General features: G+C 41.5%; 1 protein-coding gene across 11 annotated transcripts in view; it reads right to left on the bottom strand.

Annotated features, from left to right (window-relative positions):
- The window catches only part of LOC123701748 (microtubule-actin cross-linking factor 1), a 266,616-nt gene that overhangs the window by 83,374 nt on the left and 159,834 nt on the right, over window positions 1–23,408 (bottom strand). For 6 of the 11 annotated variants that reach the window (XM_045649283.1, XM_045649291.1, XM_045649282.1 and 3 more), the window contains 6 exons: window positions 21,973–22,188; window positions 17,923–18,140; window positions 17,329–17,561; window positions 16,204–16,354; window positions 15,346–15,429; window positions 13,122–13,391 (listed from right to left, as the gene is read on the bottom strand). In XM_045649283.1, the coding sequence (XP_045505239.1) occupies window positions 13,122–13,391; window positions 15,346–15,429; window positions 16,204–16,354; window positions 17,329–17,561; window positions 17,923–18,140; window positions 21,973–22,188 (1,172 nt within the window). The remainder of the gene's footprint in view (window positions 1–13,121; window positions 13,392–15,345; window positions 15,430–16,203; window positions 16,355–17,328; window positions 17,562–17,922; window positions 18,141–21,972; window positions 22,189–23,408) is intronic. The other 5 variants (XM_045649286.1, XM_045649288.1, XM_045649289.1 and 2 more) reach the window with 2 other exon arrangements.

Below are 23,408 nucleotides of genomic sequence, written 5' to 3'. Positions count from 1 at the left end.
TATATATTAAAGATAATGTTGTTTATCGTCATTAAGTTCTAGATAATAGTGATGTCAGCTAAGCCCAAGGTTGTAGAGGCAATGTTTTTACAAATCGTAAAACTTAAAGTGATGTCATTTGAACTGTTTTGGTAACAAACGCGAGGTCGGATGATTTATTGGCTTATGCGGATATAAATAAGTTGGAGAGCACGCTTGCTTTAAGTGGTTCCGTATATAAATAAAATACATTTAACGATCGGTAGTAACAATTTTGAAAGCATTGTTTCCGTTTAATTGGAAGTTCTTTTAAGGGAAGATATTTTAGAGGATAAGAAATAATTTCTACATTGACAAAAATTTAAGGCGTCTTTTTATATAGGTAGTCGACGGTCGACGAACGACGAAGCATTGGATATAATACTTTTATTGAATAATACACTGAGTAACTAATAAGATAAAAACTTATAATAAAAAGCTGAAGAGTTTGTTTGTTTGAACCCGCTAATCTCGGGAACTGATCCGATTTGAAAAATTCTTTCGGTGTTCTTAGCCTATTTATCGAGGAAGGTTATTATTGGCTATATTTCATCACCCTAAGACCAACAGGAGCGGAGCACTGCGGGTAAAACCGCGGAGCACAGCTAGTACTAAATATACAACTTTTTTTTTTTTTTTTTTTTTTTTTTTTTTTAAGTAAGGATTAGGCAAGCATTTGACCATCGCTTCGCCTGATGGAAAGCGACAAGCGTGGTCTAGGATGGAGCATGTTTGCCTAATAAGTGTCTATTCACATTTCTCTTGAATAAATCCAGATTGTAGTTTCTGGGAAAAACGGAAGCCGGAAGATTGTTCCACTCCTTACTAGTACGCATAAGAAAGGAAGAAGCGAAACGCTTAGTGCGTATGGGAGGGATGTCGATGACATAAGGGTGGAGACCGGCCCGGCGTCGAGTCCCTCGATGATAAAAAGGAGAAGCTGGCAACAGGTTATGCAGTTCTTCAGCACATTCGCCGTGAAAGATTCTGTAGAAAACCGCCAAACTGGCTACGTTCCGACGATGTTCTAGACTATACAGTTTGCATGCGGTTAAGGATTCGTTTCCAATGAGTCTAATCGCTCGTTTTTCGATGGAGTCCAAAGCGTTGAGTTGATATTTAGCTGCCCCTGCCCAAAGATGAGAGCAGTACTCCACACCGGAGCGAACCTGGGCTTTGTATAGGTTTAAGAGCTGTTCCGGTGTGAAGAACTCCCTCACCTTAGAAAGTATTCCGAGCTTCTTAGCTGCAACTTGTACTTTGGACTCAATGAAGCTCTTGAAATTCAGGCTAGAAGAGAGTGTTAGGCCTAGAAGCTCCAGCTCGTTGGATAAATTCAAGGACACATCCTGAAAACTAGGTGTTAGACCGAAACCAGTGCGCTTAGCTGTAAACAGACAAGCCTGTGTTTTTGATGAGTTGAACCCGACTAAATTAGCTTCACCCCATTTAGAGACCGATTTTAATGTAAGATTCAACCGCTCGACCATAGCCTCTCTCTGTTCCACCAACACTTTATTGCCTATCTGCGTTTCGGACGTATAACTGTCTACAACTGTGCTGTCATCCGCATACGCGTATATATTAGGACCTAACAAGTCGTTTATGTGAAGCAAAAACAAAGTTGCAGACAGAACCGACCCTTGAGGAACACCGGCGTTTAGTGGCAATTGATCCGACGAACAACCATCGATTACCACTCGAATAGAACGCTCATCCAAAAAGTCAGATATCCAATTGCACAGACCTGGACAGATCCCAAATGCCGGAAGCTTGTTGATAAGACCGCTGTGCCAGACCCTGTCAAATGCTTTGGAGATGTCGAGAGAAACAACGTAAGTATACTAATTTCATAAGTACCTAGCGTTAGTGTTGAAAAGCCAGTCATTGTTAAATACAGTATCGAATAATATTGAAATTCAATCTCACTTAAAAACCACATTCGGTTACTGTATTCTTTCAAATCAACTATATTTTAGTAAATTCATAATATGTTAGAGCCGAGGTCGAATTCCATTATAAATCAGTGTTATTTCCATTTTACCTAATATAAAAGAGTAGAGTCGTTTTCTGAAATAAGTTCCTATACGTTACGTAGTTGGAATATCAATAAATATTTTTTACGCTGCTATTTTACGAGTTATCAAAGATTTTACCAGTATAAATCCATCTTTCGTAAGTAGCGTAAAATATACCGCTTACAGCTTGCACTAAATCAATTTTGTTCGCAAAAAGTAGATCCTCGTTTCCGGTTTTAATTAAAATTTAAAAAGCGGTAACAGAAACCTGTTCGTACAGTTAGCTACAGTTACGGACGATAAATCCATTGATACGAATTGAAACAAATGTGTCACGATGTATGTGCTTTTTTATAAAGATTTAAAATAATGTATGACAAAAAAAAATAAAACAACTTATGTAGAGCAGACGAAGATAATTTGCAACGCGCGCGGCTTCGCCCGTGTTTTCAAAGAAAAACCCGCATAGTTCCCGTTCCCATGGGATTTGCGGGAAAAAACTTACCCTCTGTGTTAATCCAAGTTGGGCTCTACATGTGTGCTAAATTTCATTGTAATCGGTTCAGTAGTATTTGCGTGAAAGAGTAACAAACATACATACACATACTCATGCATCCATCCTCACAAACCTTCGCATTTATAATATCAAGGACTAGGAAGGATTCGTCACAATTTCTTGATTGCATAAATAGTTTAGTAATAGAAACCGCCAAGGACTTATAAAAAGTTAGGTTATTTTTAAGTCGGTTAAAAATATTGTTTCCAATAAAAAATATGATTCAGATAGTGGCGCTTCTAGTTAATAGCCGGGTATTACGTCAGAGGTCATGGGTTCAATTCTAATAGAAAAAATATTCACTTTGGGACTCGTGTGTCAATTTTAATAGTATAATTTAGATAAATGGTAAAACTGGTAAAACTATGTTATGACGATTTAAAATTGCTTCTAGAAGAAGTCTAATTAAATAAAAAAGAGCGTGTGCCGAGCACACGTGTCAGAAGTGAAACTTGTCATGACACGTGTCAGAAAAAACTACCAAAATCGTCGCCTTACTTCATTACGTGACGGTATTGCCATGACGCGACCATGAAATGTTACTCTCAACGAGCCTAAAGAAGTTTCACTTCAATAAATGTCTGCGTTTGAGTTAAGATTAAACATGTCATAATCCAGATAGTTGAGAACAAAAAAACCTAGAGATCACTCACGTCCTACACATGCATTCTATGAGTAATACTTCCTGTAAATATTACACAATACATACCTACATACGTCTTTTTATTAATTTAAAGGGTTTATAATTTACTAGCTGCGCTACGCGGCTTCGCTCCTGTTGGTCTTAGCGTAATGCTATATAAGCCTTTAGCCTTTTTTACACCGAAAGAATTTTTCAAATCGGACTAGTAGATCCTGAGATTACCACGTTCAAACATACAAAGTAACAAACTCTCCAGCTTTTTATGAGTATAAACTCAAACTCAAAAACTGTATTCACGCAATTTTTTACATGCATTTATGCATATTTATGATTATACCTATGTATGTTGCAAATGCGATTATATTCATATTTTTTTTTGTATAAGTTTAATCTATTATTCCAATAAAACATTTTTTTAAGTATTAAATCAAGAGAGACACGGTTGAGAGTCATCTTCGACGCTTCTTTAAATTCCCTTCAGCATTTTCTTCAAAATTTAGCAACATTTATACAAATAAAAGTTCAACAGTTTATCAAAGGATATCGGGATTAGCAGTACAAATAATTGAAATAACGAATAGTACTTTATCAGATAAGATATTACATGCATCGAATTGCAGCGATAATAATCAATTGTTATTTTATGGCTACCTATATTGATATTATTGATAAGTTTATACTGTAATGATAAACTGTATGTACATGCTAGAGTCACATTCTATTGTGAAAATATAAAAGAGGAGACATTATTTAAAAAAAAGCGGATAAAAATTGGTTTTGAAATGAATTTTGGTTAGATGATGAGAAAATGGGGCTCTTGCGCTATTAAGGATAGAGTAGTTTATGGAAATAGAGTCCATAGACTAAATTCACTTTTTTTAGTGCCTCCAAAAACTTAATAGTCCTTCGAGTACATACAAATCCATAGACTAAATTCACTTTTTTTATAACGAAAATTTCACTTATTTTCGCCATAAATGAATCCCTAATAAAATTAACAACTGGCCACTTGGTATCAATACTTCTATACGAATAAAATAATCCGAAAACATTTAAATTTATAATATGGTCTCTACTCTCTACAATACTTATTTTCATAGCGTAACAATATTACTAAGTATGTAAATAATTAAATATATTTAAATTCATAATGTACCTATGGTTTAACGATTCTAAATTTTATTCCGAAAAACATACGTACAAAAAGATAAGTTATTTCCATTAGCGATTAGGTAAAACACGTTTAAATCGCGAAAAGGAAAATAAATATTTAACCGCAATTCAAATCATTCTTATTTACGGCTATGATTTAATCTTTCGTGACCAAACCAGCTCAGAATTACAACATTTTACGCGTTTTCTTATTCGTTCGAAATAACATTCTTATCACCCATTGAAATGCATCGATACCTAATCTCGCATTTTATTTCTACATATTTACAACCGCACAGATAATAAAAAAGAAAACAATCCAAAAAGCTGCCATGAACAAATCACAGAAAAAATAAACACTAAAAACTCTTTCAAAAAACCTTTTTAACACTGGCACTCAAACATTTATTTGCTCGTTTCGTTCGATTCGAAATTCGAATTGCGGATTGGCGCGACAAACGTCATGTAACTGTAGTCGCTGTCGCGGTACTAAAAAACCACGAACTCGATTCGCGCCCGTTTGTTGATATACCACGTATAGTGACGTAATACAATAATATTGGCCTACGTCCAGTGGCAATTGGCGCCGTGGCAAATCGTTTTATAGGATTCATCGATTGCTAATACCCTTCAAGTTTCAAAGTCTTTGCTGCATTGGATTACAGGGTAAACAATAGCGTTTGTACACTATTATATACTAATCGTTAAGTCGTTATTTACATGCATAGCAGTTGTCACATGTCCCGTGTCTGCGTATAGATACTATCAATCTTTACCATCCTCACCACCTGGATGGCTGGCGGAGCACCACAGTGCGATTCACTCGCACTTTTCTTCCACGGACCTGTAAGCTCTGGAATAATCTACCACCTGCCGTGTTTCCTAGGAGCTATGATTTGGAAAATTTTAAGAAAAAAGCATATCGTTTCTTAAAAGGCCAGTAAATTCCCGCCACTCCACGCATAGCTTCCGCTTCATTATTTTTTTTTATATATTATTTAATTCCGTGTTCCCCCTTATCCTACTCTGGTAGGCAACAACCATAACCTTTGTTATGGTCTATGGGCGACGCAACCTGCTTACCACCAGGCAGTGCGTCCGCTCGTTTGCCTTCCCATAACATTAAAAAAAAAAAAAAAAAAAAAAATCATTATGATTTGGATGAAATTTTAGGCAGTATACACTTTGTTAGAGCACACAAAGACGTGTATTTTTACAATTACAAATCTAGGCACTACCAATTGAAGATAGTTAATATATTAGACATAAACTAGGCATGCAGATGTATAAAATAAACCTCAGTGACATTTAGAAATTACTATAAACGCAATGAAAATAATGTGAAACGCAGGGCACAGAAAACTCGACCAGTTCTGAACAAGTGGGTTAGCAGCTAAATAGGAAACTCGTTGGACATACATAAAAACATGTGCACTAGCTATCGTTTACAATATATAAGTAGTACGATGAACTATCATGATCCAGGTCAACTACCAAGTTATGACTTCTCCTGATGAAATGAAAGAGATGAATATAAAAAATACAGTACTCAATATTTCTATGGCTTTTCCACCTATCGTAATAAGCAACTATTCAAGATTATTTTGCGATAAAAACAAACGAACTTAGTACCTCCAAAAACTTAATAGTCCTCCGAGTACATACAAATTACAATTATTTGTATTTAAAAATGAATTAGAAATTTTTCAGTGGGGTAATATTTTCATGACTTCATTTATATATACGTATATGATACCCGTTTATGTACCCCCAATCATTTTCTTTTTGCAAAATTTGTGACTCTATCACGAAAGAATGGCTCTGTCTGTTTTGATTCAGTTTTTTTTTTTAATATTGTACTGCTATTGTAGTGCATTGAAATTTCTTCAGAAAGTATAAAAACATTTCACGCATTCTTTGTAATAAAACGATTATAATGAATCAAAGCATGTACCGTGACCACGATAGGCAATATTATTGAAGTTAAGTTACGCAAATTACATTTTTAGTATCGAATATGGCTACTGGTTTAACTTATATAGAGACTGAGTTGTTAGTCCCAGATTCTCTCGAGTCTGGGTTCAGAAATACCCTTTTTTTTTTTTTTTTTTTTAGTGGGGAAATCTTGCATAGATACCCACGGCCTCCGGGGAAGAGGCCGTGGGTTATGTCGGATTCCTACCGACCAAAACCCCACTGTGTTCCGTCAAGCCACATCAGCGACAGGGCCACGGGTATGTGTAGAATTCATCCGTGACCCCATCAGCGGCAGCCCGTCGCCGGGCCCAAACAAGCTAAGAGCCTGCCAGCTCTACCCTCATGGAGTGGCGTGAGCGGAACACGTCTCACGCCGCCTCATCCCACCGGACAATGGACTAAATCCCCGTTCCATTGCCCGGCTCCCATCGTCAAGGAGGCTGGTTGCGGCTGCGTAAATCGGCCGCAGCGCGACGACGACGCCCAATAGGACGTCGGCGCCGGATCGGGTCCGCGTGAGGATCCCTCTCGCGAACCCGCTCCGCCTCCTCTTTCCGCGAGATCACGTCCTCAGAGAACGTGATCACTGCGCGCCAGGATCTGTCGCTACCCACCATTGCGCGAACAATGGAGGGCAGAGAGAGATCCGACCCAACGACCGCGACCAAGCGAGCACGAGGCTCGGCCCACGCGGGGCACACGGCAAGAGTATGATCTGCCGTGTCCTCCGGGCAGGCGCACCAGTGGCAAGCCATGCTGGGCTCCCTCCTCGCGACTTTACACAGATACCGCCCGAAGCAACCGTGCCCGGACAGCACCTGCGTAAGGCGGAAGGTTATTGCCCCATGCCGCCTGTCGCACCACTCCTGCAGCACCGGTCGAATCGCTGCGACCGTCCGCTCTCCAGCGCTGGGCTCTTCGAGCCGGCGTTCCCACTCTCGGGACCGCCGTTCGGCAGCCTCGGCCCTCCACTGCTCAACCTCCTCATAGGGTGGGTTGATCCCAAGCGACTTGGACGCCGAGACGCGGCGATACACGTCCGCAAGCATCTCGGCATCCAGTTCCCACGGGGGCGTCCCGGCCATCACGCACGCTGCCTCAAATGACACCGTGCGGTACGCCCTCACTACCCTAAGTGCCATGACCCGTTGCGGTCTCCGCAGGAATGGTCTACTACGGGCGCTTAGGGCATCTGCCCAGATGGGGGCCCCATAGAGGGCCATGGAGCGGATTACGCCTGTATACAACCGGCGACACCCGCCCCTAGCACCCCTGAGGTTCGGGAGCAAACTTCCCAGTGCCCCAGCCACCCCTACAAGTCGGGGGGCGAGGCGACGGAAGTGCTCCACGAACTTCCATCTGCTGTCTAGCACAATGCCAAGGTACCGCATTGTGGATCCGACCTTGATGGGAACCCCGCTCACCCGGATCTCCGATCCAGCGCTGTGCAGCCTTCGACGGCCGGGAAAGAAGATAGCCTCCGACTTCTCCAGCGCCACCTCGAGACCTAGCTGCCGAATGCGACATACCACATCCGCCACCCCCGCAGCAGCCAGGAGAGCTGCTTCGCTGTACGAGGCACCGCGCGCTGTCACCAGGGTATCGTCCGCGTAACAGGTTACGCCGATACCTGGGAGATTTGCGGCGCGCAGGACCCAGTCGTATCCAATGTTCCACAGGAGCGGTCCGAGGACTGAACCCTGTGGAACACCGCACGACACCTCCCTCTCGCTCCATCCATCTCGAGTAGGGTACGCCACAGCCCTGTCCGAAAGATATGATCGCAATAGGCGCATCATATATTCCGGAACGCGGTGAAAGTGGAGAGCGTCTACAATCTTGTCCCATGGCAGGGTGTTGAAGGCATTGGCGATGTCCAAAGACACCGCCAGAACAACCTCACCGTCCTCAGTTGCACTCTCCACTGTCGCCCTCACACGCGATATGGCATCGAGCGTGGACCTACCTCGGCGAAAGCCAAATTGATTGTTGCTGAGGTCCGGGCCTATTCCCTCTAAATGGTTGACGAGGCGAGCTGCGAAAACGCGCTCAAAAAGCTTGCTCACCTCGTCAAGCAGTACAATTGGCCTGTAGGCAGTGGGCGAGTTCTGCGGGCGCCCATCCTTCCTCAGCAGGACCAAGTTCCCCGTCTTCCACCTGCGGGGAAATTGGCCCCGCCGAAGGCAGGCTGAAAATAGCTGCTCTACTCGGGGTCCCAGAGCCTCCATCGCCAGCACCCAGGCTCGACCAGGGATTCCGTCTGGGCCTGGGGCGGTGTTCTTCTGCTTGAGCCGCCCCACCGCTGTCTCCACTTCGTCGCGGGTGACATCCGGAACAGATGTACCTGCGGAGTCTTCCTGTTCATCAGACGTCGCCGCCGTTGTAAAGGCATCTCTTCCCCTTTCTGGGAACAGGGTTACTACAATCTGTTCCAGTAAGCGAGGATCGAGGGACTGAGACAGGGGAGGGGCCCACGGGCGAAGCTTCTGCCTTACCCGCTTGTACGGCCGACCCCACGGTTCTCGGTTCAGGCCCTCAAGCATCTCGTCCCAGGCCCGGTCCTTGGCGCTACTGATTGCCTCCTGCAGAGCGGTCACGCACTCCCTATAAGCAGCGTACAGTCGCGTTTCCTCTTCCTCATCGCGCCATCTCCGGCGCCGGTGTCTAGTGTACGCCCGCCTCGCAGCCACACAGGAGGTGCGCAGCTGGGCGATTTCGACAGACCACCAGTACATCCTGCGTCTGCGCGGAGTTGAGCGGGCTCTGGGCATAGATGCATCGCAAACCTGCACCATGGCGTTTGCCAGCCATGCTGCTTCTTCCTCGACCGAACCGTCCCGGGGCGTAGGTATCCACGACTGCACTATGGCAGCCTCGATCAGAAGATCCCTGTCGAGGCTCCGAAGTGCCCAGCGCGGACGCCTTTCAGTCGGGGGAGACCAACTGGAGGCCATCGAGGGCGCAGAGATACTGAAGCGAATATACCGATGGTCCGACAGCGTCTCCACATCGGTAACGACCCTCCAATCCTCGATTCGCCGTGCAAGGGGGGGGCTGGCAAACGTGACGTCAACGATGGATCCACCCCTTTGCCTAACACAAGTTAGTTCAGACCCACGATTAAGAACTGAGAGATCGGCTGCAACTGCCCAGTCCTGTAATACCGCTCCCCGCGCATTCCTCACCGAAGACCCCCATGCCATTGACTTGGCATTGAAATCTCCGGCCAGGAGTATAGGCTGGGGACGGGCGAGTTCAATCAGTTCCCCCAGCTCTGCCAGAAACTGCTCGAACTCGTCCAGTCCGCGGTTGGGAGAGAAGTATACTCCAACCACTGTGTACCCTCTGATCGATGCCGAGACGCAACCTCGCCGCCGGGCAACTCGATCCATGACAGCACCCCCCTGCGCCACCAACGTCACCAAGCCATCCACGTCCCCCGCCCAGTTATCCCGGGGAGGTACCGAGTATGGCTCAGCTACGACCGCCACATCTATCATCCACTCCGCCAGACCCTGGAGTAACAGGTCCTGAGCTCTGGCGCAGTGGTTGATGTTGGCTTGAAGAAAGCGGAGAGCCATCACTACGTCTCCATTCCTTCTACCACCACGGGCGCCTCAGATGGCGCAGGGCTTGAACGCGATGCGACTACCGGGCCATCGCGCCTCTGGCCTCCTCTCTTCCGCTTCGGGGCTTTGCAGGCCGGGCCCCCGAGCCGGTGTCCCGCGGGCAGTTTTGCATCGGCGCAAAGAACACAATGAGCAGCTGCCGTGCACCCTGCAGCCTTGTGCCCATTTTCGCCACATCGGTAACAGACATTGCTTCGGTCTGTGGGCGACGAGCACATGACCCTAACGTGTCCCACCTCCAGGCACCGGAAGCAGCGTTGCGGCTTCACTGCACCGAGCGAGACCCCCGCGGAGATCCATCCAACAAGGATGCGCCCAACCTGCGCCACCTTTTTTGCAGCAGCAACTGGGCAGCTCACCCACGCCGTGGTGGAACCTCTCGATCCCACGCGCAGACCACTACACTTAACCTGGTCCGCGGGGCACTCACCCACCCGGGAGACCGCAGCTGCAACTTCCTCGGCAGCCACCGAATCATCCAGACCAGTGACCCGCACCTCCGCGCACTTTACTGGTCTGGATACCTTTATGGTATCCTCGTCCCACACCTCACGTAGCCTACTAGCAAGGGCGTCCGCCTCCTTCGCACTTGTAGTGCCCGGAATTTCCAAAATTCGGGCCCCAGTCGCGGCACGCTTAAAGCGTAGGGCGCTGACACCGATCTCCGTGAGGTCGATCTTTTGCCGGGACCCAGCCATTACAGAGGCGTACGTGACCCCGCGCGCCTTCAGAAATACCCTAAGTTTCAATAATATTGAAATTATCTACATTTACCAAAATAATGTGAAATGCAGTTCACAAAAAATCTGTCATAAACCATTCATAATAATATTTACAATACAATAAATGTTGGGAAAACTAACCATATGCCATGGCTAAGTGCACATTTATATTTATTTTTTCTTATTCGCATTTGTTGCACGTATAAAAATGTATGTATCCAAACTGTGGATAATGTTGTTGGTTGGACAGTTATACCTGTATTAAGACTAAGTTTTATTGTACAATTAACCACTGTTCTGCTGTTTATTATCCCTAATAAAGAAAAATAAAATAAAAACATTTTCTGTTTTACCATAAAATGAAGTAGGTACCTATATAATTTTGTGTAGGCACATATTTTATTTGCATTGCACTAACAAGACTTTAAAATAAAGTTTAACTATATCCAAAACTCTATATTTGTACACTTATCAGTACAAATATATAAATGTTTATCATCTAGACAGGCAATTACTAGGCATGCGCCTACGCACCCGTGGGCGATCCGTACATGGAGTCTATTCGATCATACTCGTTGTTTTGAAGTCTTGTTTCCCATGAGATTTCTTACGTAATTGTGGTTTTAATGTATTATTTTTAGTACATAAGGACTGTTTTGTTATTTTTGTCATTTTGTGTATAATAATTGGTTTAATTTGGTAGTTATTTCTACTTAGATTACGATGTTTACCCATAATTTACTGTTTATTGTCTCACATAAAAAATGTTTATATGCAATCTAAACTTGAAGGAATAGTATTATTAAAAGATGTTGGAGAAATTTTATTTAGCCATTTCAAATAGGAATAAAAAAACTGCATATTGTATTATTAAAAAATCTCCCTTCTATAGAATTAAACTAATCCTATGTAAAATATGTAATATACAACTTCATGTAACAAATGATTACCTATTACGTATTATCTATATTCTATACTAATATTATAAAGCTGAAGAGTTTGTTTGTTTGAACGCGCTAATCTCGGGGAACTACTGGTCCGATTTGAAAAATTCTTTCGCTGTTATATAGCCCATTTATCGAGGAAGGTTATAGGCTATATTTCATCACGCTGCAGGCAACAGGAGTGGAGCCACGGGGGTGAAACCGCGCGGAGCAGCTAGTTAATAATATAAGCTTATTGCAAAACTATGTCTTACACCATTTATCATTTATAATATTCAAAGCCGTTAACAGAACGCAATCATTGTAATGACTATATTTTCTCAGATTATTAACTTGAATCGTAAACACATAACAATTATGTATTAAATACTTCGCGTCTACATCATCGATGTATTTAATTTTAATAACAAGAAGTACATATAAGTACAAAGTATGGAGTTGACATCGTTTCTAAGTCAAGAACGGCTAGATCGATTTTAATGATCATTCATGTATTTGACTTATCTCCGCTATGAATATCGAAATGGCTACATTGTATTAGGTAATTTGAGATAATGGGCTAGAATAAGAAAAATAGAAATTCCTATCATTTCTAAGTAAATCGTACTGCATGGATTTACTTCAAATTCAGTACAGAGATAGCTTGAGACCTGAGGAAGGACTAACGATAGGTTTGACCCCGGTCATCGCACGGGAACGGGAACTATGCGAATTTTTCTTTGACTACGCGGGCGAAAAACTAGTATACCAATAATTGTTTCATTTATTCTTCAATATAATATTATAAAGAGGAAAGGTTTGTATGTATGTGTGTATGGTTTTCACGCATAAACTACTGGACCGATTTTGATGAAATTTGGCACTGACAATCTTTAGACCCTGAGAAAGAACATAACATTATTGCGAAATATGTACCACGGGCGAAGCCGGGGCAGACCGCTAGTTCTTCAATATATTAAGGCTTAATAATTAAGCACTCGAAAGAAAGACATAAAACCTTGGTTACAGTGTAGAATGTCACCCGTTAATGTATATTCAAATCACTTGCAATAGAATAGTTTAAGACCTCTTGCCTCGAGGTCCTATGACATCACCGAATTGGTTACATTATTTATAAATATATTTATGAAGGTTTATCTTATGTATAGCTTTATGCAAGATGTGTGAACGTCACTTTAATTTTTAGTTTCTACTACTTAACTACTTTACTACAATGCACTATATTTTATCTAAAAAAAATATAGATAATAGATAATAATAGATATCAAGTACTTTTTTATATTTTTGATACAGAGTTACTTTTTATTATTTGATAAATAAACCACCTGTTCCTGTGTAATTTTAGTAGCTAGCTAGCACTCAATTTAATAAAATAATTTAACATTTCAATCTTCCATATTACGCACGTTTAAAACACATTTGAAAACAATAAAACGTAAGTATAACATAAAAATCTACTCACCAACGTAACAATATCTCCCGGGTTCGCCGCGGCAATCCTCCTCAGCCTCTCATACAACAAATCGAGCAATCTCTGATGTTTCGCATTTAGCTCATCCAGCTCCCGTGCTACAGCATCAGATCCGGACACCAATTCCCCCTCGAGCCCCCGGACTCGGAGCCTCTCCGCCATGTCTATATCTGCTTGTCTCTTTAACTGCTTCACGTCCAAAGATGGGTGTATTTCCTCACAGAGCCACTCGACGTAACGTTGGCAACGCGATGTGTGTATCTAGAGTTAGGTTGGTTAGCCTGTTAGTTGGCGCAGACTGCTTTTTTCTGAACTGCCAGTTACAGTGACAATTCGCGAAAAATTGAATTTGAAAATGGAACGTTATGTTCCCTGGCTACGTATGTCATTGTTTGAGTTTAAACCGAAATTTGAATATGGAACTTGGTAAATTCGAAATTTGAATTTACGTTTGTAAAAAGCAATCTGCGTTCGTTTTTAATGTTAAATCATTTCCAGCCAGACTATCTTTTATACAACCTTTTATTCATTAAAATTTGGATTCCTTCTTTCAAAACATCAGACAGGCGTCTTCATTCAATTCAGAGCACATACATTCCGTATAAGGATAACAATGGCCAATTTGATACGAGTCCAGCTAAGTATCCCAGGATAGAAGTCATGCGAAAGATATTTTCTATGCGTGCAACACCGTGCGGACACTTGTACACCCATAAACGTGCATTTGACAAGCGAACGTCTAAAATACCCCTTTATATTACACTAGCTGTGCCCCGCGGTATTACCCGTATTGCTCCTCTCCTATTGGCCTTAGCGTGATGATATATAGCTTTCTTTGATAAAATATGTGCTATCTAAAACTGAAATAATTTTTCAAATCGGACTAGTAGTTCCCATTACATTAGACATTAGTGCGGTTTTTTGACTGAACCATGTGCAAAATCAACAAACAAACTAATATAAAAACTCTTCAGCGTTATCATATTATTACAATAAATTATAACTATACAACTCTTAGAGTGAATATAAGGTCCATTTAACTTTAATAAAACAAAGTTATCAAAACCATCTTTGCGTTGAAATTTTAATTGCAAATCTTTGTACAATAAGTACTAATGGCCATTTCTGTAAATTTAAATGTTTTAAAACAAAAAACATTTGAACTATGGCAATACAGCCATTTTTACGTTCAATGACCTTTTATTAAAATTTAATTCATAAAGAGAACAATCTCGCATTCAATTGATTCTAGAACCTGATTTGAATTTAAAATGCAAATTCGAACGCAAATTCGAACGTTTTGAAGTAGTGCGACAGTTTGACTCAATTCAGTGATAGTGTAGGCAGTAATATAATGCCTTTTTCGACTTACAGTGGGTGTTAACGGTGGTATTTATTTACAATATCTATAGATAGGTATTTTAAATAATACTTTCATCTTTTTTTGTACTGGCAACTCTGTCTTTATACAGGGTAGCCCCAAAGCTCGTGCATACAATCTGACAACAACCAGGCAACATAGGAAAGGGAAGTTTGGAAAAAGAAACACAATCACAACATCGCATTCAAAGGATTGTTAATTTTAATAAGAAGCAAGGCGTAGCGTTATTTTGTAAAGCTTGCTGTTAAAGCCCACATATTAACATAGATAAAGCGAATTCAATTAGCGTGTCGCTTTTTGCACGCATAATAAGCGCGAAACACTTAATTCACTAATAGCTCTAATTACGCCATCAAAATGCAAAAAAAAATGATATCTATATGAATTCAGCTCTATTTAGTTAAATATAGTTTGTGCCAAAAACCGAAGCAGAAAGTGCACGACATACTACAAGAACGAAATGCGACAGCGACCAAGAGGAAATGCTGGACTTGAAAGTCTACAACCTTTCACAATCTCTCAGAAAAAACACCCTATTTTGCCAAAGAATACAACGCTCCTAAACTTCTAGAAAATTTTCAAAATTCGAACATTACACCATAGACAGCACAATTTAAAATTCGAAATTTTCCATCTAGAATTCATCACATCAAAATTGGTAAAATTCCTTCTAGAATTCCATTTGAATCAATCGCGTAGCAACAGAAACCGTTCTCAACACTTCTCCACACATAATTTAAAATTCGAACAATTCTTTCTAGAATGTTCTAACGAATTCATGACGCCACAGTATAAAATACTTCCCTACACTTTTATTACCCATCTGATATTTACCTTCGCCTCACGTATGAACCTTCCTCCGTCTACGTTAACTTTCTCAATCTTTGGCGTCCTTTCCACAACGCTCGTGAGTAAACTCTGTAAAACAACCACAACACAACCCACATTGTAGTTTAGTTATTGTGCGTACCGTACGTGCAAAGTGCGTTAAAACTATTAGTATATCTATTATCTATACTAAAATAGGTTAACACAATAATTATTTGAACGATTAAACGTTATAAAACAGTACCCTAAGTTGTTATATCTATACTATAATAAGTTAATTATGTTGCAAGTTATTTTGATGTTATTCAAATCTATTTAAGTCACAAATACCATTTAATCTAAAACACAACAGTGACTGACCATAAATATGTTCTACTATCACTAAAAATATTAATTTCTACCTAAAAATTTGTTACAATGAAAGCTTATTCCGTTAAATTTTAACATAATTGCTGGAAAATTTACCATTTTAAAAAACTTTTAATGTAACTACAACGCTTATTATAAGACGTCGCTGTAACTATTTCCATCTTAAAGTAATAAACATAAATAATTATTTAATGTACTGAATTCATCTGTAAGAGAGGATGACAAACTTTATTAAGCCCTATCCTATTAAGCATATAAGAAATAACAACTTCCATCAATAGATGTCGCTATAATCAATACATATCATCCCTATATCACAACAGTTTATTCAATTAATGAATGAACAAAGAAATGCAGGAATAATCCATATAGAATACTTCAAACCCTATAGATATACAATAGATGTCGCTATAACTTTTCATCCCTATATAACAACTATTTATCCAATGAATGAATAAATATATGAATAAATGAACAAATGAATGAATAACATACCCTAGTGGGCTCCAACTGCTCTTTGGGCCTCACTTCGATAGGCGGTTGCGCTTGAAGCTTGCTGAACGAATCGTCTATCCATTCTGCTTCTTTTTCAAAACCGGCGTTGAAGTTCCGTAGCAATTGGTATGCGGCTTCACAGCTGCGTAATCTGTAAAAAAAAGGAATAAATAAATAAGAAATATAAAGAATCTATACTAATATTATAAAGCTGAAGAATTTGTTTGTTTGTTTGAACGCGCTAATTTCGGGAAGAACTGGTCCGATTTGAAAAATTCTTTCGATGTTAGATAATCGAGGAAGGCTATAGGCTATATATTATCACGCTAAGACCAACAGGAGCGGAGGAATGCGGGTGAAACCGCGGGGAACAGCTAGTAAGTAAATAAAAGAAGAGCGTGAGTACACGTGTCACAAGTGAAACAAACAACAAACAAACAAAAATACTTTATTGTGCACCAGGACATAAAAATTACAAAAGCAAATATACAAAAGAAAGAGACACAGTTGAGCACAACAGGCGGTCTTATCGCTAAGACAGCGATCTCTTCCAGACAACCTGGTGGTCAAGGAAAAACAGTGGAAGTAAAAGTTAATGGGCAAGAGGTGCGTTTATAGTTTAGAATACATAAATAAAATACACATAAATACAACCATATTATATACATACAAATACATACATACATACACATACATACACATAAATATACATATACATACATACACATACATATACAAATACATACATACAAATAGAAATGAGCTATTTACTAGTCGAAAAGCAGACACATACGGAGACAGCATCAATACAAAGATAGTGAAACTTCTTTAGCAAGATTCAAAGATACCAAAATCGCAATACTCCATGACGTGGTGGTATTACCATGACACTTGAAATATTACTCTCAACGCGCCTAAAGAAGTTTCACATCACAAATAAATTTATTTGAAAATAGCTGTTTGAACATGGTGCAAAAAACGCACTTTAACATTACACTCGACAAAAATGACGCAAATAACACACCCCTGTTTAAATTATCTACCATTCAAATTTATTCATTTAGACTTCTTCCAGCACTTGAATCGTCAAAACACAAATCTACCCAAAATTTCTACCATCCTTACCTTTCAGCCAATTGCGTGCAAACATGGCTCCACCTGCCATTCAACAGCTCCACTTCCTTATCCAGCCGCTCCAGGTCTACATGCTTCCCACTCCTCGGCAAGGTGGAATGTGGAAGACCAGCTCTAGAACCTTCGACCAGACGACGGCAGTTCTCAGCGTCATCATTCATCTGGTCCACTTGGACTTGCTGCTTGCTGACAGCCACTTGCATGCGGAGAAGGTCTTCGTGCATCTGATGGATAATTTGTGATTAATTTTTGGTTATGAGTGAAGATTTCAAATTTATGGATATAAAAAGGAACAAGGAACTTAAATATACTTGAAGATATACTATTATTTATGTCCAAGTTTTGATTTAAACAATTTTGAAACATATTTCACTAATAAATATGGCTAATTAGAACCGATATGTATTCATAAAACTATAATAACTTAATTAAATAAAACCAGTTTTTCCCCACAATATTGAAAACCTGGATACATCCCACTAAATAGATAAGAACATCTATTAAAGTGTCCATATCATATAAGTCGTTTACTTCAACTACTACTAATGCCACATAATTATCCAACCAATAAAAAGCATCACTTACATCCTTAAGCAGTTCCACATCATTGGGCAGTTCATTAAACTGTGCCAGCTTAATCTCAAACTCGGATATTGTCTGGTTGTTCTCCTCCATGCTGTTCACGACGATTTCCACGAACTTCAGCCTTTCCACGAAGAGCTGACTCTTGGATTGCATGTCGTTCCATTTGCCCATCACTTTGTCCAGGCTCTTCTTCATCGCTGGTGTTTTGAGGGCGATACCTGGAAGAGTATCGTTAATATTAGATTTTTAGTTCACACAGGGACAATTTAAAACATTTTTAATGACCATCCTAAAAGGTTTGTACAGGAGCTCACTGTTACAAGTCATATACATAAAAGTTACATAAAGCTACACATCGAAAGAGGAATGGAAATGTGAAGTTAAGCATAACTTGATTTATATTGGGGTGTAATGGCCGTATACCATCCAACGGCCAAAGCCAACCTCACCTGCTCGTGGTGCACCCTGCCGATCAACGGACGAGGCTCTGGCGACATTTTAGAGTGGTAGGACTACAGCTGCGTAAGATATTCTCTTTTGGAAATCGTACGCAGCATGAATTGGGCTGTAGTCCATCCGGGGCAGTACCACTAACCCACAGGAAACCGGCGTAAAGCTTTCTTAGCGTTTCGCATAGGTGAGTGGGTCACACCGGATGCCCAATCCCCCCCCCCCCCTCCCTTTTAAAACTATGGCAGCGGAATTTAAAGAACTATTACCCCAGGAGGGTACCAACACTGTCGGTGCTGGAGAATCCCTCCCTGAGCATCTTTGTTCAGGCTGCCCTGCGTATTCTGGGGAGGGCAAAATCCCGCTCGTTTCTAAAACCCGAGGCAACAAGAGCAAAAAGCTCAGCGCACCCCCTTCCACGCACTGCGTGAATTTCTGCAACATTAGGGGCTTACACTCGAACATCAATGCCGTCCATTACCACCTTGAGACGGTGAAGCCGGCCTTGCTCTTCTTAACCGAAACGCAGATATCTTCCCCCTCCGACACATCCTATCTGAATTACCCAGGATTTACCCTGGAGCACAATTTTATTCCTCGCGCTGGTGTCTGCGCTTTTATTCGGAATGATATCTGCTTTCGTCGCCTCGCTTGTCTTGAAGGTAGGGATCTATCCATCCTTTGGTTACGTGTGGACTGCGACGACCACCCTCGCGTCTATGCGTGCCTATACAGATCCCATAGCGGTAATGACGAAACCGACCGACTCATCGATCACATACAATTGACGGCTGACAACATGCTCAATCAGATTCCATCAGCGGAAATTGTGGTCCTTGGAGACTTCAATGCGCACCATGTAGAATGGCTCAAGTCTCGCACAACAGACCACGCGGGGAAATCTGTTTACGACCTTGCCCTTGCCTATGGTCTAACCCAACTGGTAGCATCGCCCACGCGAATTCCCGATGTTGAGGACCATACGCCTTCCCTGTTGGACCTTCTGCTGACTTCCCATCCGGATGGCTATCAGGTCAAAGTTGATGCCCCTTTAGGCTCATCTGACCACTGCCTCGTACGGAGCGAAGTGCCAATCTTGCGCTTTTCACGGCTACTGAATGGTGGCCGCCGTCGCGTTTGGCACTACAAGTCAGCAGACTGGGACGAGATGCGCACCTTCTTTTCATCTTATCCCTGGGGCCGTGTTTGTTTCTCGGCAGAAGATCCTAGCACCTGTGCTGACTCTGTTGCTGATGTGATACTTCAGGGAATGGAATTGTTCATTCCAAACTCCGTTGTTCCCATCGGTGGCAAGTCCCAGCCCTGGTTTGGTCACTCTTGTAAAACGGCATCACGCCGAAAACAGGATTGTTACCAAGCCTGGGCCAATGCTCTTGTGACTAATGATCCAGACGCCCGTACTCTTAAGAGAAAACTAAACTCGGCCTCTAGGTCCTTCAAAAGAGCTATTGCAAGAGCTAAGTCTGAGCATATCGCAAAGCTTGGCGAGAAACTCGCCCGACTTCCTTCGGGAACACGAGCCTTTTGGGCACTCGCCAAAGCTGTGCAAGGAAACTTTTGTCGGCCGTCATTGCCATCTCTACGCATGGAGAATGACCTGTTGGCCCACACGGCAAAGGAGAAAGCTGATCTTCTTAGCTCCCTTTTTGCCGCTAACTCGACTTTGGATGACATGGGAAAATCACCACCTACCATCCCACGGTTCGAGGGCTCTATGCCGGACATCCGATTCACCCAGAGCGCTGTGCGTAAAGCACTTTTCGCTCTAGACATCCACAAGTCGAGTGGTCCCGACGGTATTCCTCCTATTGTGTTGAAGATGTGTGCACCTGAGTTGGCGCCGGTTCTCACGCGACTTTTCCGGCACTCCTACTCCACAGGCGTCGTCCCGAATACATGGAAGACAGCTTTAGTACACCCTATCCCGAAAAAAGGCGATCGCTCGGATCCGTCCAACTATCGACCCATAGCCATCACTTCCTTGCTCTCCAAGATAATGGAAACCATTATCAATCGCCAGGTGCTAAAATATCTGGAAGAGCGCCAGCTGATTAGTGACCGACAGTACGGTTTCCGTCGTGGCCGGTCAGCTGGCGATCTTCTTGTTTATTTGACTCACCGCTGGGCGTCAGCGATTGAGAGCAAGGGGGAAGGCTTAGCTGTCAGCTTGGACATAGCGAAAGCTTTCGATCGGGTATGGCACAAAGCGCTTCTTGCGAAGCTTCCTTCCTATGGGCTTCCTGAGAAATTTTGCCAGTGGGTCGCCAGTTTTCTCACAGAGCGTAGCATGAGTGTCGTAGTCGACGGTTCATGCTCTGATCCTAAGCCTGTGAATGCTGGTGTCCCACAAGGCTGCGTTCTGTCTCCCACTCTGTTTCTTCTGCATATCAATGATATGCTGCTAGACGGTAGCATTCATTGCTATGCAGACGACAGTACTGGTGATGCAATATACACCGGCCACAGCAATATTTCTCAGGACCGCGTCATTGAGTGCCGGAACAACCTCGTGTCTTCAATAGAAACCTCCTTAGAAGAGGTGTCTAACTGGGGCCGACGTAACTTAGTCCAATTCAACCCCAAGAAGACACAGGTCTGCGCGTTCACCGCAAAAAAGCTTCCCTTTGTCGTAACTCCTCGTTTTCAGGGCATTCCTCTCTCTGCCACAGCTAGCATCGGTATTCTTGGTCTCGAAATCTCGAGTAGCGTACAGTTCTCCTGTCATCTGGAAGGAAAAGCCAAATTGGCTTCACAGAAACTTGGTGTCCTCTGTCGAGCGGGGCAGTATTTCACGTCGCACCACCGCCTTATGCTTTATAAGGCGCAAGTTAGGCCGCACATGGAATACTGCTCCCACATCTGGGCCGGGGCACCCCAACAACACCTCCTTCCATTTGACCGTATTCAAAGGAGAGCAGTACGACTCGTTAACGAGCCAAGTCTTACCGATCGGCTTGATACTTTGGCGCTGCGAAGAGACGTCGCTTCACTGTGTGTTTTCTATCGCATCTACAATGGGGAGTGCTCTGAGGAGCTGTTTGGAACAATACCTGCCGCTGAGTTCCATCATCGTACTGCACGCCACAAACTAAAATATCACCCACACCACCTTGACTCCTGGCGATCGACGACTGCGCGCTTCAAAAGAAGCTTCTTTCCGCGCACAACGAGTTTATGGAACGAACTTCCTCATGCGGTGTTTCCAAACGGTTACGACTTAGGGACCTTCAAGAAAAGAGCGTACTCCTACCTTAAAGGCCGGCAACGCACTAATAATGTCCCTGGCATTGCTGGTGCCTATGGGCGACGCAGTGCACTTAACATCAGGTGACGCGTCTGCTCTGTTGCCTCCTCTTGTATAAAAAAAAAAAAAAAAAAAAAAAAAAAAATATTCCATTTGAAATAAATCCGACCATCCAAAAATATGAAAAAGCATCGCCTATAGTGTTTTTCTTGCTATTTTCTTTAGCAAAAAGACATTCTACTAATTTTTTTATGGCACTAAAAATGACTGACAGAATCTTCTAATTTTGTACTTATTTCTCATCTCTTTTTCTTCAAATAAATGCCCAAACTAACCTCTAAAAGTATCTTGCACCTCCTGTACATCATTGGCCAACGCCAGCAGGCTGGTCTCCCAGTCCTTATGCTGCAGTACCAGGTGTTCCAGCGAGTCGAGATCTCGTGGTATATGAGATGCGATCCTCTCGTGCAACTGCCGTTCGTATATCTCGAGCCTTTCGAGAAGGTTCGACGATTGTTCCGTGAAGATTCGCGCTGCATTCTTCGAGTCCTCTGCAGGGGGAATAACAAATATTAGCAATATGTACTTTATGAACCAGTTACTAAATTAACATAATAATGTATGTAGAATGTTAAGAGGAAATCCTACTAATATTATAAATACGATATGGATGGATGTTTGTTAAGCTTTCACGCGAAAACGACTAAACGGATTTTCATAATATGTGCTTGGCAGTGATGTAGCTTATGTATCAAAATAACACATAAATTCTATCCTAGCTTTTGCGAGCTATATATAAAGTTTTTGTTCTTCTCACTTTATCAAAGCAATATCCACGAGTAGAACATTGATTTATCATTTTAGGTCAGGGATTTTTATCGACCATTAATCTTAAAACGTTTAATCGAATATGCTGCATCATTTCTACAGCTTCATCTATTTTCAATCGTTTAATTAAAATGTATATACCTAAAACCAATATTTAAGAGTACATTTAAAATATAGTTCTTCAAATCAAAATGAATTGCCTGTGCCAATTTTGATGATTTAAATGCATGTCAATTAAAAATGAACCGTTTTCTAAATCTATATATTACTGTTTAAAAAAATTTATCGTCATCTCTATCGTATCTAAAAGTTTTTCCTCCACGTGTTGCGATATTACCTATACTTTTGTGTTCATAGTAATGGAGATAGTAAAATGGATCCTATCCTTATAATCATAAGGTTCAATTTCTTTTAGCTTTCTATTAGCGACCAATTCAACAATATTTCTTGATTTTATCAATTGAGGAGATTGAACTACAAGTTGCAGTTTTAAAAATAAGATCACATAAAAGTATAACAAGGTAATATTCCTCGTGCATTGGCACAATTAACCTTACGACAAGTTCAATTCAGTGATTTATTGGAATAAGGTTAAAATACTGAAAAATTTCCGTATTTCTCACTAATATAATAATCATTATTTTATATCACATTGTTTATGTTTTATCTAGAACAATATCTTTTTATACGAGTACAAAAGTAACCACTTTTTTATTTAAATACAGGATAACACTTTATTCTTATCACGATATATTTTAACAATGTACTTCAATCCTTTTTAAGAAATAATTAGAATATTTAATCTTGGTACTTTTTAAGTAAAATACAGTTATTGTTTAATGTAGTGAACATATACATGTAGATTATTTTTTTTTATCGTTCGCTATATTACTCTAACTATGGCAATTTACCAAACTTGTGACCTCTTTAGGACTTACGTAAG

This window comes from Colias croceus, chromosome 22, assembly GCF_905220415.1.
Source record: "Colias croceus chromosome 22, ilColCroc2.1".
In the NCBI taxonomy this organism is placed as follows: domain Eukaryota; kingdom Metazoa; phylum Arthropoda; class Insecta; order Lepidoptera; family Pieridae; genus Colias; species Colias croceus.
The sequence above is the reverse complement of the archived record's forward strand: the minus strand, read 5'-3'. Positions and strand labels throughout refer to the sequence as shown.